At 50.8% G+C, this 16,243-nt stretch overlaps 2 protein-coding genes across 2 annotated transcripts; one reads left to right on the top strand and one right to left on the bottom strand.

The window, feature by feature from the left end:
- Positions 1 to 321: 321 nt before the first annotated feature.
- On the bottom strand, positions 322 to 10,988 carry ppp4r1 (protein phosphatase 4, regulatory subunit 1). Its single transcript, XM_084452495.1, has 17 exons — positions 10,949 to 10,988; positions 9,535 to 9,673; positions 9,318 to 9,424; positions 8,438 to 8,580; positions 8,188 to 8,334; positions 7,299 to 7,406; positions 7,091 to 7,156; positions 6,834 to 6,992; positions 6,014 to 6,114; positions 4,893 to 5,934; positions 4,473 to 4,658; positions 3,941 to 4,102; positions 3,600 to 3,700; positions 3,267 to 3,387; positions 2,636 to 2,764; positions 1,798 to 1,939; positions 322 to 1,308 (listed from the first exon to the last, which is right to left on the bottom strand). Exons 2-17 carry the CDS (start codon positions 9,591 to 9,593, stop codon positions 1,145 to 1,147), a joined length of 2,937 nt encoding a protein of 978 aa, XP_084308621.1. The 5' UTR covers positions 9,594 to 9,673; positions 10,949 to 10,988; the 3' UTR covers positions 322 to 1,144.
- Positions 10,989 to 11,792: 804 nt separating this feature from the next.
- On the top strand, positions 11,793 to 16,069 carry vapa (VAMP (vesicle-associated membrane protein)-associated protein A). Its single transcript, XM_084461272.1, has 6 exons — positions 11,793 to 11,930; positions 12,794 to 12,946; positions 13,029 to 13,135; positions 13,523 to 13,603; positions 15,020 to 15,208; positions 15,365 to 16,069. The coding sequence occupies exons 1-6, from the start codon at positions 11,870 to 11,872 to the stop codon at positions 15,524 to 15,526; spliced, it is 753 nt and encodes a 250-aa protein (XP_084317398.1). The 5' UTR covers positions 11,793 to 11,869; the 3' UTR covers positions 15,527 to 16,069.
- The last annotated feature ends 174 nt before the right edge of the window (positions 16,070 to 16,243 follow it).

Raw genomic sequence — 16,243 nt, 5'->3', positions numbered from 1 at the left:
AGCTTCATTGTCCAGTATGCGCACAGCACAGGACAGAGGCACAGAAAACCCCATGGCACTAAATGGCTATATTTGATCGCCACTGGGGCCCGATTTGGGTTGTGTATAAATTCATCTTTGCCTTTCCCCCTCCCGAGAACTTAAGTTTCTGACTGCTGGGCAGCAGTCAGAGGAGGCGCAGGCACACACAACCCCCGTGCACACTGTGCAAACACTGCAGGTGACATACAGAGACCAGCACAAAGAGATTTAGTGTCTGCTTTATTTTAATTTCGGACAAGAAAACAGAACAAAATTGTATCACAATACTATGATCGCTGATCAATACGGAAAGGTATCATATGTACAGTGTGAGTTCGGGGGGGGGGGGGGTTTGCCGTATTTCTCTCTCGGGTTAAAAGGCCCAGGCTCCACCGGTCACTGCTGGGCAGCAGAATATCATATAAAAAATACAAGGCCACGCCCCAACTCTGCCTTTGCCAATGGGTACAACAATGTGCTGCACTAGAGGTTAAAACCACGAAGAGCCCTTGGTGACCAAGCTTCATCCACCTGCGCGCATATATATACACACACACACACACACACACACACACAGCTGCCACGGTTCCGTCGAGGCTGGTGGGCGCGCAGCATAAGTTCATCTTTACAGTATCAAAATAGACGGGAAACAAAAACAAAACCGCCAGGCAGCATGTAGAGTCTGACTAGAGGAAGTCCTGCCCGGGGGGAGGGGAGGGGTCAATAAAGCTGTAAGATACTGGCTTCAGTTGGGACTTGGTAGACGAGGAGAGTGGAGAGGAGAAATGGTCCATGCTTTTTTCCCTACTGTTAGTTTCCACCGATGCCCCTCCCCACATTCAAGTATGTTCTGGTTTAAGGAAGACATGTTTAAGGCTTCTGTGACTTGAGAGAAAGGTCAGACCAAACCAGATGAGCCCAGAGCAGCAGGAGACCAGAGGAGCAGCTATGCCAGCCTCCTGGCTCCCTGGTACAGTCTCGGGGGGGTGTGTTCTCTCTGTGCTCAGTATATGGAGTGTGTGTGTGTGTTCTTGCTGGGCTCAATAGGTGGTGTATGTATACGTGTTCTTGCTGGTCTCAGTAGGTGGTGTGCGCGCGCGCGTGCATGTTGTTCTGGCTGGACTCAGTAGGTGGAGGAGGTGGTGCTCATGGCGTCATCGTTGAGCCGCGTGTTCCCAGGATGCACGCTGGCGAAGTATTTTACATCTTTGTCGAGGTCGGTCTGCAGTGCCACTAGAGCCTGATCCAGCGCCTCCTGGTGGATACTGGCAGAATGCAGGAAGTACTCTGGAGGGAGAGGGGGGGGGGGGGCATGAGAGAAGGTTAGTGTGAGTGTGTGACAGAGAGAGGGTTAGTGCGAGTGACAGCGTTATTGTGAGTGTGACAGAGAGTGTTAGTGTGAGTGTGTGACAGAGAAGGTTAGTGTGAGTGTGACAGAGGGTTAGTGTGAGTGTGACAGAAGGTTAGTGTGAGTGTGACAGAGAGGGTTAGTGTGAGAGTGACAGAGAAGGTTAGTGTGAGTGTGACAGAGAAGGTTAGTGTGAGTGTGTGACAGAGAAGGTTAGTGTGAGTGTGACAGAGAGGGTTAGTGTGAGAGTGACAGAGAAGGTTAGTGTGAGTGTGTGACAGAGAAGGTTAGTGTGAGTGTGTGACAGAGAAGGTTAGTGTGAGTGTGTGACAGAGAGAGGGTTAGTGTGAGTGTGTGACCGAGAAGGTTAGTGTGAGTGTGTGACAGAGAGAGGGTTAGTGTGAGTGTGTGGTGAGTGTGTGTCCCACCTCTCTCCAGCAGGCTCTGGCGGAGTGTCTTGGCCAGTAGAACCCTGACGTTGGGGACAGGGTCTGAGGCTAGCTGTAGCAGTGGCGTCAGCAGGTGCTCTGCGAACTGCTCCAGCGACACACAGCCTTCCTCCAGGGACAGCTACACACAGGGAGACACGGCTTAGAGAGACAGAGGGTGTGGAGTATTAGTGGAGTGTGTGTGTGTGTGTGTATGTGTGTGTGAACATAAGGGAACGTGTGATTATGAATGGGTACTTGTTGTCATGTCATCATTACGAGTGGGTACTTATGCCATTTGGTTTGGGTGTATAACTGACGCTGTTAGACAATGTGTGTGTGCGCATGCGTAGGGGAAGTCTGAGATCATGATGACTTGGAGTCTCTCTCACACAAACATGCACAGTAAGAGAGGGAGGTTGGCAGAGAGAGTGGTAAATGGACTGCACTTATATAGCACTTTTATCCAAAGCGCTTTACAATGGCCTCACATTCACTCATTCACACACCAATGGCGGCAGCTGCTATGTGCCAGACTGCTCACTGGGAGCAATTCAGGGATCAGTGTCCCAAGGACACGTCGACACGTGGACAGGAGGAGCCGGGATTCGAACCGCCCACCCTACGATCATTGGACGACCTGCTCTACCACTCAGCCACGGGGTGAGAGACAAGGAAAGATGGAGGGGCGGTTGGGAGAGGGGAAGTGAAAGGTGCACTCCAGCAACTACAGACTAAGATTAGAGGCGCCAGCTGGAGGAGGTTTTTGAGGCGTGTATGTGCCTCATATCTCTATGTGGGAGAGAGAGGTGTGTGTGTGTGTGTGTGTTTGTGTTACCTGACAGATGATAGCGAAGGCCTGCCTCCCTGACCACTTGGGGGAGTGGCAGAACTTGTGGACGAGCTCAGACAGCAGGTCAGCCAGCAGCGCTGGGCAGGAGGACAGCTTCCTGATCATCTCACTCACCTGGACACAACAACAACACCACCGTAAACGACAACAACAACGTCAGCTCTGGCATGTCATGTGAGGTGGAGCTGTGGAAGAGGTTCTACCAGCTGTGGATATGAGAAGTGAGACTACACTTGAGTGTGTCCTGCCAGTCTGAAGGAGGTGTGTGCCATACCAGTCTGTAGGAGGGGTGTGTGTGTGCCGTACCAGTGTGTAGAAGGGGTGTGTGTGTGTGTGTGTGTGTGTGTGCTGTACTATACCAGTGTGTAGGAGAGGTGTATGTGTGTGCTGTACCAGTGTGTAGGAGGGGTGTGTATGTGTGTGCTGTACCAGTGTGTAGGAGGGGTGTGTGTGTGTGCTGTACCAGTGTGTAGGAGGGGTGTGTGTGTGTGTGTGCGCTGTACTGTACCAGTGTGTAGGAGAGGTGTATGTGTGTGCTGTACCAGTGTGTAGGAGGGGTGTGTGTGTGTGCTGTACCAGTGTGTAGGAGGGGTGTGTGTGTGTGTGTGTGTCGTACCAGTCTATAGGAGGTCCAGCGTACGGAGGAGACTCGGTCGGTACACAGGCTAAAGGCCAGCGGTCTCAGGTAGTCATACACATCCTGACAACCATACAGCTCCAGCAGCAGCACCAGCTGTCTATATATATATATATACACACACACACACACACAGACACACGCACAGGCGCACACACACACACTTTATAAGAGATACAGATCAAACACAATGCAAAACCAGACAAGTACAGTATGCTGCCAACAAGCGCACACGCAGCTTGCACACACACAAGCATACACACAAGCATACACACACACGCGCGCACACACACACACACACGTGAGACCTACTCGGCTAGTTCTGATCTGAAGCGCCAGTTGCGGCTGTTGTCCGTGACCAGGAACTCCTGCAGCTGGTAGAGATATTTACGCCTGGTTTCCTGATGAAGGAGCTGGAGGAGGAGGAGAGGAGAGGAGAGACGATGTGGATTACAGTGGATGACTAGGGGTTGGGTAAGGATTCGGAATCAACTAGGGTCGTATAGAGGGTTAGAGTTAGGGAGGAGGGAGGGAGAATAGAGCATTTAATAAATGAATTCATGAGTGTTACGGACTGAACTTGCAGACTCATCCAAATACTTTCTGGGTCGATTAAGGTCAGGCAGGGGTGAGGGAGAGGGGAAGACAGGTACCTTGAGGAAGTCGTAGAGGTGTTTGAGGACCCCGATGCGGACCTCGTCCAGGTCCTTGAGGAAGCTGTTGAAGATGGGCACCAGATCTGCTGCGGTTAGCTGGTCTCCTAAGATGCCAGCCAGCTCATGGATGGAGAAGGCCAGCGTACGACGCACTTTCCACTGGAGGACACACATCACACAGATATGGATCAATACACCTTCCACTGTTGGCCCCACACACACACACACACACACAAACACCTGTGGCATGTATAAAAATCTATATGCGTTTTCGCTGAGGCAAAAATGTGCTATGCTATGGCCGTGTTAGACAGTGTTCTGCACCACCACCACCATCATCATCATCATCATCACCAAAAGAGAAAGAATGGTGTGCCATCCCTCCAGTAGAATCTATGCCATGGCGCATTGAAGCTTTTCTGGCAACTCTTGATGGCCCAACACCTTGCTGTGACACTGTCGGATTTCCTTTAATTTGTTACCCATCTGTTGTATATACATACTGTACATAATACTGTACTCTATATACCTGCATGTCGGAGGCCAGTGTCTCATAGGTGTCCCGGAGGCAGTGCCAGTTGTGTGGCCCCAGCGTCAGCGCCACGCCAGGGAGGCTGTAGGCGCAGTGCTTGGCGATCTCCATGTCCACCGTCTGGGCTCGGGAAGGGTCCGTCATCGACAGGTACTGGTCCAGCAGGGCCTGGGGAACCACGTCCTGGAGGGGCGGGGTTATACAGGTTATACAGGTAGCTGGCCCGGCCACGCACACAGCCATGTCATCCTATAGCCCGAAGACACTAGTGTGTGTGTGTGTGTGTGTGTGTGTGTGTGTGTGAGAGTGAGAGTGAGAGAGAGAGATGGAGAAAGAGAGAGAGAGAGAAAGAAAGAAAGAGAAAGAGAGAAAAAGGAAAAGAGAGAGAGAGAGAGAGAGAGAGCGCGTCGGACCCACCTGCTGTTTGGACCTCCTGTCGTCCTCCTGACTGAAGCTGCTGTCGCTGAGCTCCGAATCGTCTCCAGCGTACTCCTCTTCCAGCCCTAGCCCTGCCCCCATCCGCTGCCCTCTTCCCTCCAGGCCCAGCCCCGCGCCATGACGTCTGACCCCCCGGGGGGGCTCCATGGCAGTGGCCCGCAGGGCGGCGGTCAGGACATCCACCTGGGCCTTCACGTCGGGATCGTCTATATGGGGCTCCAGGTTCTCGATCAGCTCCTCAAGCTGCCTCCTTCGCAGGGCCGGGGCCGGGGCCAGGGCTGGGGCTGCGGCCGGGCTGCTGTCCGGGCTGGATGAGCTGTAGCTGGGGCAGCGCTGGCTGGCCTCCCCCTGGGTCTGGAGCAGCTCCAGCTCCAGGTCGATGTCGGGGAGGGGCGTCCTCCAGTAGTGGAAGGAGTTGTAGAGCTCTTGCTCTGGCACACAGCTAGCCGGGCTGACCAACACAGAACCTGGTTCTACGGGTATGGGTTCAGTATTGGGCTCAGGCGTAGGCTGGGCCTCCCCTGGTCCAGTATCTAGAGCTCCGGTCTCTCCGGCTGAAGGCTCAGGTGTGCTCTCTGTGGGTTCACACACAGGTGCGGGCTCAGGTGTGTGTGTGTTCCCAGGTGAGTGTGCGTCCTCGAGTGTCTGTGCATTTTCAGGTGTGTGCGCGTCCCCGGGTGTGTGTGCGTCCTCGGGTGTGTGTGCGTTCTCAGGTCTGTGCGAGTCCTCAATTCTGGAGGGCTGTGTGTGCTTCTCTGCCCCTGCTTGTTCTACGGGGTCTCCCTCTGCAGCGGGGCCCGGGTCGGCGATGACATCAGCCATGACCTCTGCTCCCTGCTCCCCGCCGCCCTCCTCTGCCACGTCCACGGCTCCGCCCTCCTCGGTCTGGCAGGTCCCGTCCCCGTGGGACTGGTCGCTATGGTTGCCCTGGGCCCGGGGACACTGGGGGTTGTGCTTAGTGTCCTCCGGCCTATCGGAGCCCTGGTTGAGCGTCTCCATGGTGACGGATCGCTCGTCGGTACTGGGGGGACAAGAGGAGACGATTCACACACTGCCTGGAAGGTGTGTCCATATGTGTGTGTGTGTGTGTGTGGGCCTACCTGTTGTGTGTGTGGATACAGGTGCAGTCTGCCTGTCTGGAGGGGGGGCAGGCAAAGGTGGAGATGAACTGTCCCAGTGACTGGAAGGCTGCCTGACGCACCTGGAGAGGAGGAGGGAGGGCTGAATTGGTCTGTTGAGGCCCATTAAGGTCAGGAAGTAGTTCTACTGACCCTTCTGTAGGGGCGCTGAGGAGATGAATGAAAGTTTAACTTGTGTATGTGTACCTATGTGTATTCAGGGTGTAGTCAATGTGTAGTTGCCGTTGTCAGGGTGTAGTTGTAGTGGCCAGAGAGTAGTTGTAGTGGCCAGGGTGTAGTTGTAGCGGTCAGGGTGTAATTGTAGTGGCCATGGTTACTCAAGGTGTAGTGGTAGTGGCTAGGGTTATTCAAGGTGTAGTTGTAGTGGTCAGGGTGTAGTTGTAGTAGTCAAGGGTGTAGTTGTAGTGGTCAAGGTGTAGTCAAGGTATAGTCAGGGTGTAGTTGTAGTGGTCAGGGTGTAGTCAAGGTATAGTCAGGGTGTAATTGTAGTGGTCAAGGTGTAGTCAAGGTATAGTCAGGGTGTAGTTGTAGTGGTCAAGGTGTAGTCAAGGTATAGTCAGGGTGTAGTTGTAGTGGTCAAGGTGTAGTCAAGGTATAGTCAGGGTGTAGTTGTAGTGGTCAGGGTGTAGTTGTAGTGGTCAGGGTGTAGTCAAGGTATAGTCAGGGTGTAGTTGTAGTAAGTAGTCAGGTGTAGTTGTAGTAGTCGGGGTGTAGGTAGGTTAGGGTGTGATGCATCATTGTCAGTGGTGTAATTTAGGCTGTTAGTTGTAGATGCACTGACCCATCTGGAGGGGTCGCTGATGAGGTTGATGAAGAGGGAGGAGAGTTTGGTTCGACGGACTTCCTGGGAGGTTGCCGAGGAGACGGTCATGAAGCACTCGGCGCAAGCCTTCCTCACACCCCACACGTTGTCAGAGCACAGCTGGAAGAACCTGGGCAGCTGGGTGTGTGTGTGGGGGAGGGGGTTAGACGACACATACAACCACTACTGGTAGATAATACGAGTGTCATCTCTCACGCCTGGGATCAGGAACTCACCAACAGCTCCTCTGTGGCCTCTCCTCCCACAACACTGCAGATGTCCCCAAAGTTGGCTGCACACACCTGACACACACACACACACACACACACACACACACACACACACACACACACACACACACCCTTAATTTCCCAACACGTAGAGCAAACGGAGGTGAAGGATAGTTCTAGAACAGAACAGCGTGGCTTCTCAGGTTCTACTGACCTTGCGTACATGGAACATGCGACAGTCACAGCACATCTCACAGAACCGCGGCAGGAAAAGGCGCTCTGTGATGTCCTTCCCCACCATGGGGGCCATCTTACAGATGATCTACACATGCACACACACACACGCACACACACAGATGATCTACCCAGTAGTAACTAGAGTAGAAAGTGACATGGTAACTATTTAGCCTGTAGCTCCCAGGACTTGACAATTTCCTGCTTGCACATAAATGACCATTGCCCTCTAAAGTAAAAAATCCTAGAAAATTCATGTTTAAACCAAATGTAGATTAATCCTAAATTGTATCCCCTAAATTGTATGCAAACCATCAAATACCATAGCCTACCATTGATCTGATCTAGCACAATACACGCAATGCACAAACTGGTGTCAATGTCAAAACATTTCATTTCTTTCAGCTTGTGTGCTGTTAACGCAGCGCAAAATAGCGCTTATTGTTGCGGCAGTACTTTGTCTGGTCTTAGGTCGTACAGTTTTAGGTGTTGAAATATCACGTCAGCTTCCAACAGAGGAATTCTTATTTTGCAGAGCAAATTACATATAGCTTACTGACTCGATTTCCACAGGCAGCGCTGATTATAGAGTGTAGACTTTACTTGAAGAGTGTAGACTTGAGTGTAGACTGGAATGAGCATTCGGTTATGCCTAATAACCTACTTGCCAGTGGAAAATGTGGACTACCTGAATATCAAGCCAAGGTTTTCCTTATGACAAAGTTAATGAACGGCACCATTAAGCTAATAGTGAGTGACAGAATGATTGAGATGTTCCAAACAGCTGGATCCTGAAGGAAACACTGGACTGCAGCAAGGGAGGGTCATGTGATGTGATATGTGGTGTGCCATGTCATGTGACCACTCACGGCCATGGCCTCTGTCTTGACATCGTCGTTGCTGTCGGGGGCGGTGAGATCGACCAGGACCGGACACACCAGGCTCTCCACGTCGCCACGCCCCATCAGGCCCTGCTCCAGCAGCACCAGCAGGGCCGCCTGGCTCGTCTTGCGCACCTGGAGCACACACACACACACACACACACACACACACACAGATTGGTGGACAAGTGTGTGAGGATCGGGAGGGTGTGTGTATGTGTGTGTGTGTTCGTCATACCTGGTTGTTCTGGTCAGCTAGGTAGCGCACAACGATGGGCAGCAGGTACTTTGAGAAGGCGTGGGGGATGGTAGGTCTGTTCTCCTGGCAGAAGACGGCCATATGGGGTATCTGCTCCATCAGCTCAGCTCTGACAGTAGGCTCTGGGGGAAAGACACACTCTTCCTTACCGCCTGATGCTTACCCTACAGCCTTCTGACTTAACCGCCTGCTTACCCTGCTGCTTACCTCACTACCTTGTAACCTTTACTGCTTCCTTTACTGTGTGCTTCCCTTCCTGCCCCACCATCTTAGGTGCCTGCTTCCCCTCCTGCCTCCCCTACACTGTAAGGCTGTGTGTCCACCAGAGCTTTTTTTCTCGGCTTAAAACGCTGGGCGCTCTGCTCAAAACGCTCATCTGGGAGCGCTCATGGGCGCTGGGGAAGCGTATAGCACTTTTTCATCTGAGCGCTTATTGTCATAGCAACCAAACATAGCGTCTTGTGTCCATATCGTTCGTATTCATTGCATAAATACACGGATATTCAGACACAATCAATATCAACTTCTCAAAGCTAATTTTCTCCATTGTTGTTGTTGACGTTGCTAGAGTTGTTCAACCGTTTTGTCGAGAGAGCCGTCTTGTGTTTGTCCCGCCCCTTCACCACTGCGATTGGACGGCTTAGGTAAAAGCTGACATTGATGAGCTCAGCTGGCTCCGAGCTTTTCAGCCCAAGTTGAACATTTTTCAACTCGGGCAGGCTGATAAAAAAAACGCTTGTCATGCACAGTACAGCGCAGAAAATACACTCAGCGCCAAGCTGCTGGCGTTTCCAAAAATGCGGCGCTCCCATTATAAACAATTAATGTATGTACTCTAGCCGAACCAACGGAAACTCACCTGAGTCGTCAGCCAGTCTGGCTACTCTCTCCAGGACGGTGACACAGTCCCTCTCATCCTCACTCACCGCCTTCAGCGTGTCTAGCAGGCTCCTCGCAACCATCTGTCTGCGCTCACACACACACACACACACACACACACACACAATTGTTTACCAGCACCACAGACAGTGCCCTATAAATAGCCACTCCAGCAGGGCTGTTTTGATTTGTATTACCTGTTGAAGATGTTCTCGCTGGTCAGATATTTGTCCAGGCGTCCCAGTGGAGTCAGCATCTCATCTTGAGAAACAAAGTCCAGGGCTGAAGGTAGAATAATGACGTCAGACTCTGAGCTGTAGTCATCATCACCACCAACTAGTAGAGACATTGAGAATAGTGCATGAGGGGTGAGGGGTGCCCACCACCTGGACACGACAAGACAGGCAAGCCACTAGGGAGGGGGGGGGTGAGTAAGTGAGTGAGTGAGTGAGTGAGTGAGTGAGTGAGTAAGAGTGAGAAAAAGAGGAGAGAGAGAGTGTGTGTGTGTACTGAGGGGGAAGGAGGGAGAGTGAGCATGAGAGGAATAAGTGTGCACTGTGCAATACCAAAGTTAACAAGCTGATCACCAGTGGTTAGAAATGAGAAGAACACTGAGAAGGCTGTGAGGATGACAGATAGTGAGACGTTGTTATTATAGCAAGCTAGCAACTCATTCATATCTTAGTTGATTCATACAATGAGTGAATGCATCCACACAAGACAGTGCTTATTATGAAGTAAATAGACAATTTGGCGCGAGGAAAACACGTTACTACACAACTCAGGCAAGACTCAAGTGATGGTGATGCCTAGATCATGCAAAGCCGTTTGCAACTTCGGTCAAGGGTAGTCTACACAGAACGTAACCGCCTTCCAGGGGAGCTGCCACGGTGGGCTGTTTGTCAATTCCATTATGGTCACGTGAACGACTGACAGCTAGCCTCACTGCTAGTAACTTAACTAGATGATGCTACCATGCTAGCTATCACTCCCAAAACTGCTCTGCTGAGGCAGGTAGGATGAATAAAAGCGGGTCTGTCCCAACTTAAGGGCCATCAGACACATATAGTCCCATCCGTGACTCCTTATTTCTCCTAGAAGATTTCACGGATGGGACTAACATGAGCCCTGGCAGGCAACCTCCACGTTTCACCACAACCCCTACAATACACCCGGGATGGAAAGCTAGACTAACGTTAGCTAGCTAAATTAGCAAACGAGTCAGGCTACTAGCTAGCATCAGGGGAGCTGAAGCTAAGCTAACTCGCTAGCAATCCGCCAGCTAGCTACCCCAACTTTAGAGAGCGCGTGACATTAGCCAGATCGAGTGTTAAACAACATTTGACACAGCTCATTTTAACATCCGTGCATATAACATCAGTGCATTCAACTGTGGAAGATGGAAAGTTAAACTATTAGTCAGATAGATAAGTTCACAAAGGGCACTATCGTTAGGCCTGAAAAGCCGTCGGGCCACCCGTGAACATCTGAACCGACCGGGCAGCCATCGCATGTTAGCTGCACCGCTACCCTATTAACACAGCAGCTAACAGATCCTAGCTGGCTAGCAGGGAGAGTTCCTCCCTACCAAAAACACAGGGACAAACTTACATCCGTCTAACTCCTCCTGGGAATCCTCTTGGAGCAAAGATATATCTGTTCAAACAAAATTAAGTTAACAGATTGCAGTCGACTGCTGAATAGTGTAGCAGTGACATTCGCCTAAAATTGTTTAGAAATAGGGCAAAAGTAAGTATTAAAATTGCATTTTCCCGAGGTTAGTGCAAATAGAGGCAACGTACCCGCCATCTTGTCCTGGTCCTACATTTAAAGTGGTCTGCAGATGAGGGAACTACTAACGGGAAGTGAGAGTGACCGCCTTGCGAATCGGACGAGGAGTGGAGCAGTAGGACTATCAGCGCTGCCTGTGGAAACCATACCACCTAGAGGCATAAATGAACCATTGATTAGGATATGCGCAGGAAAGTGTCCCATGGTGGGAATTCAAATGTTTCTAAACTGCAAACCTCATTTTACTCTTGTTGCCAAGTTGGGAAACGTCGCGATAGGGAAGTCGGTTGCCAAAGTCAGGCTTTTGGTTGTTTTCTGGCTTGCTTTGAAATAAACTGTTTACATCCGTTTTGTAGGTTTTGTGTGTAGCCTAAATTCGTCAGTGTTGTGCTTTTTTGTTGTCCATACTCTACTGTAACACACCAATTTCCCCCTATCTATCTATCTATCTGTCTGTCTGTCTATTAATCAATCAAGCAATCAAATATCTGCATTTGATTATAACTCGGAGGTTAGACCATAAACGAATGCAGCCTACATACTGTATTGACATTATCTACCCCACCCACCGGCGGGTGACTCTGGAACCCCAAACGAAGATCACTGAAAGGTGACGTAATTTTTGCTGCGCGCTTCCGTAGCAACCCAGAGCGAATGCACAGTTAATGCCAAGAGGCTGGATTTTCATACACAGACGTCTTCCCTACATAATCAAAATTATTTGCTTTCGAATCACAGGACATGACTGGAAAATTAGACCAAATACTAGTCCTTGACCCACCGTATGACCTAAAATTTAAAGGTAAGAGCACGGTCACTAAACCACCACTTGCAGACTCGCAAATGTACAACAGTTACCTACATTAGCAAGCTAGCTAACGTTAGGCAATGTTAGCATCATCATCTGGGAGCGTAGTTAGCATATACCTGGTAACCTAGCTACCGAGCAAACTGACGATATACCGCCCGTTGACTGTAGTCGGGGATGGGGATGTGAAGCCAACGACCGCCCTAGTGAAAATCTTTGGTTCTCTGTCGCCATTTTGAAATAACGTTAGTATGCTAGGATTTACGCTTTCAAAAAACATCATGTGATTGATATTTTGATCACTTGATAGGAATTTGGCACATTCAGATCGGTAGCTAACGGTGGAGGCTGTATAGCTCGCTGTCACTCAGTGTGTCCGTGTCACCAGGGATGATTAGTGTTGTTGCTGTGAGTTACCAGTGGTCACTAGTTAGTATAGCTAGTTGGCTGTCAGATGGAAGTTAACGTTACTGAAAGGGATTGTGTGTTGTTATTGTGATGCATTGTGTTGCCTCTGCTCTGTGTATGAAATGCGCCATACAAATAAAGGATTTGATTATTATAATTAGATTGTCTGACAGATACACACTTGACTGCTCTCTCTGTCAAGAGACATGCAATGTTACTGCAGACAATTTGCATTGTTGCTCCCAACTTCTAGCCAGTATCCTTGAGGATGTCATACATGTGTCAGTAGTAACTTAGACTAGCATTATTCAGAATCAGAATGATGATGAGTACATGTATTACCAATACAGGATATAGGCTTACAAACTAGATATGCCAATACTGTGCCGCTGGTCTTGACAGCTTTGTCTCCACGCCCCTGCCCCCCCCCTCCCCCTCCCCCCCTCCAGGTCCATTCCTAGACGTGGTGACCTCCCAGCTGCGCCTGAAGAACCCATCTGACAGAACAGTATGTTTCAAGGTGAAGACCACAGCCCCTCGCCGCTACTGTGTCCGACCCAACAGTGGGGTTCTGGAGCCCGGGGCCAGTATTGCTGTGTCAGGTAGGTACCCTGCCCTGAGGTGGCTCTGCTGAAGCCCTGATGGTGATGAAGATGATGGTTAATGAAATCCTGTCTCTTCCAGTCATGCTGCAGCCTTTTGACTACGACCCCAATGAGAAGAGCAAACACAAGTTTATGGTCCAGTCGGTCGCCTACAGTCCCAACGCCTACCCAGATGCAGAGGCTGTGGTAAGACCCCCCTACCCCCCTAGGGTTAACACACCTACTGCTGACCCCCCCTTCCCCCCTCCAGGTCCAACACACCACCTGCTGACCCAGCTCCTATACTGCAGGGTTAGGATTAATTAGTTACACAGCTCTTATACTGCACTCAGCTGCTGTTTGTGTAGAGCTCAGAACTGTCATGCTGCTCCCTATCCAGCAGAGAGCAGTAATAATAAGCGAGCCGCTGTTATTATGCACAATAACACTGTTATTATGCACAATAATATGCACAAGAATAGTGCACAATTATAAACGACTAGCAGTGTGAGGATATGTGGTTAGGTTTGAGACCCCATTTTTCATGTGTGTATATGTACATGTACAGTAACATGCATGTTCCCATGTGTGTAGTGGAAGGACGCCAAGCCCGATGACCTGATGGATTCGAAGCTCCGCTGTGTGTTTGAGCTGCCCTCGGACAACGACAGACAGGTGAGTCTCTCTGCCCTGACCCTAACCAGTGCAGTAGCTCTGTGCTGCCGACTTCCTCTGAGCAGAGCTGATGTCATGGGCCAGAGGTTTTCCCCACACAGGGAGACCCCCAGGCCTCAGATGTCTCTAAGGGGGCGTAGTGACATACAGCCAGGGTCAGTCGCACAGCTATTTTCGAACCCTGGCCCCTGAGGGCTCATCTCTAGTCAGTGCTGCATAGGTAGTTCAGACCCATTTATTTTATGTACGCAGAGAGACAGATCTCTAACCTGACGCGGTAGATGGTTTGCTTCGCATAACCAATTGGGAACTCTGTTGGAAACTGTTTGGAAAAGGGCAGGCACTTTCAAAACTGCTTGGCAGATGATTGGATGAACCATCTGAAAAAAATCTGAAAAGGTCATGCACTTAACTTCAACCGCTCCTCACTGTCATAAACCTGCCCGGCTGTAGCTGTTTGTATCCAGACTGATTTGCGAGTAACAACGTGAGCTTGCGACGTCTGGATGGTCTCACAAGGCTAAGAGATATCTGCCCTGCGTACAAATCACATACAAATATACAAAGTTGATAAACGCTTAATGAAAGCAAACAGCCATCCTCAGTCGTATTGGCTGAACCATGGCCCTTGCTGTGTTAGCTGGATGGTAACGTCCAGGAGGACTGTACTGTCTCCGTTGGATTGGCCAACCCTGGCCACACCCCCAAGCTGAGTGGCAGGCACCATGGCAACCATGCGGCACCTACCCCGGGGGAGTACTGCACGCCCCAGACCAGCCGACACCTCCTGACCTCTGACCACGAGTTCACCTCAGCTCCCACCTCAGACAGAGGCAGACAGGTTGGTGACAGACAGACAGCCTCCACTTCAGACAGACAGTTGGACAGCGAAGAGATAAAGATGGACAGACTGACAGACATACAGGTAGTCAGTTAGAAAGACAGAGACAGTAAGCCAGACAGACAAGACGGACACAGGACAGACCTCCCAGTTTGTGTTTAACCCTGGCCCCTGCTGTGTTAGCTGGGTGGTAACGTCCAGGAGGACTGTGCTGTCTCCGTTGGATTGGCCAAACCTGGCCACACCCCCAAGCTGAGTGGGGGGCACCATGGCAACCGTGCGGCACCTACCCCAGGGGAGTACCGCACGCCCCAGACCAGCCGACACCTCCTGAACTCTGACCAGGAGTTCACCTCAGCCCCCACCTCAGACAGAGGCAGACAGGTTGGTGACAGACAGACAGCCCCCTCCTTAGACAGAGACTGGCAGGTTGGTGACAGACAAGCAGTTAGAAAGACAGAGATAGACAGAGGAAAGAGACCCCCCCAGTTTCTTTAACTGCATCCTCCTCCCTCTCCTCCTCCCCCTCCTCTTCTCCCTTGCCCTCTCGCCCCCACCCTTCCTCCCTCCTCCAGACGGAGGTGACTGCCAACAGGATGGATGGATGGATGGATGCCGCCCACCTCTTCAACTCAGACAGCTGCTCCGTCTCGCGGCCCAGCGCGGTGCCTCTCGACCAGTCAGAGATGAGGAGGCTGGTGGAGGAGTGCAAGAGGCTGCAGACGGAGGTCGGGAAGCTCTCTGAAGAAAACCGACAGCTCAAGGTACGGCCTGGGTTCTAAGTATGGTCAGGGTTCCAGAGGGATCTAGGTATAGTCTGGGTTCTATCTACAGGCCTCAATTCTCGAGGGAGAACGGCTCGGGACAGGACATCTCTTTGCTCAGCTCTCGTTTTAACTCCTTCCATCTGTCATCGCCAGGACGATGGAGTGAAGATGAGGAGGGGCCACCGGTCAGACGATACACTCGCCAACTCCGCCTCCGTGATGAGCAGAGACCACGCCTCCAGCTCGCTGCCTTCCCTCCTGGTTGTCATAGCAGCTATTTTCATTGGCTTCTTCCTGGGAAAGTTGGTTCTGTAGGAGAGGAGGGAGAGATGGAGGGAAGGGAGAGGTGGAGAGGAGAGAATAAAGGGTGTGGCCCACCTGTCCAGCTTACATGTTCACTGTAACCAATCATCCACAATGTCATGGTTACAACACCAAGAATGTGGTTCTCCCCGTTCTGTTCCTGTTCTGTTGAGGGGGGGGAGGAGAGACTGGACACTGATCACATGATCCTAGCTACGGCAGCCAAGGTCATGAATTGAGAGAGAAAAAAAGATTCGAACGGTTCTCTCGGTCTGATAAAGAGTTGAAATGTCACTTTACGTTCAGGTGTCTTCGATGTTAATATAATCTTCAGAAGAACTGTGAAACGCAGAGAGACCATGTTGCTCCACGAGACTGGATGGCTACAGTGGAGGAGGTCCAGTCAGTTGGGAGTGTGTGCGCCTCCTGTCATGCATGTGTCAGGTTCTGTATGCTACTCTGTTTTCTAGATTGTTTTTCTTTACACAGATGGTCTATCCTCCGAGGCAGATGTTGCTGTCCTGTCCCATAGTATTTAAAGTTGCTGAAATAAAGATCTTTACCATTCTTGTAGCCATGCTGCTCATCTCGGCTAGTGTTTCTGTGGCTCATCCATCCAGCCTCCATGAAGGCGTTTTAACACCCACAGCACCACCACACTACTATCAATGATTTAAATCAAACACACCCTCGGTTCAGTTTCACACTGCAGCCTGTCTTTATTCAGGA

This window comes from Borostomias antarcticus (assembly GCF_949987555.1).
Source record: "Borostomias antarcticus genome assembly, chromosome: 2".
NCBI lineage: Eukaryota > Metazoa > Chordata > Actinopteri > Stomiiformes > Stomiidae > Borostomias > Borostomias antarcticus.
This window is presented reverse-complemented; position numbering and strand designations above follow the sequence as displayed.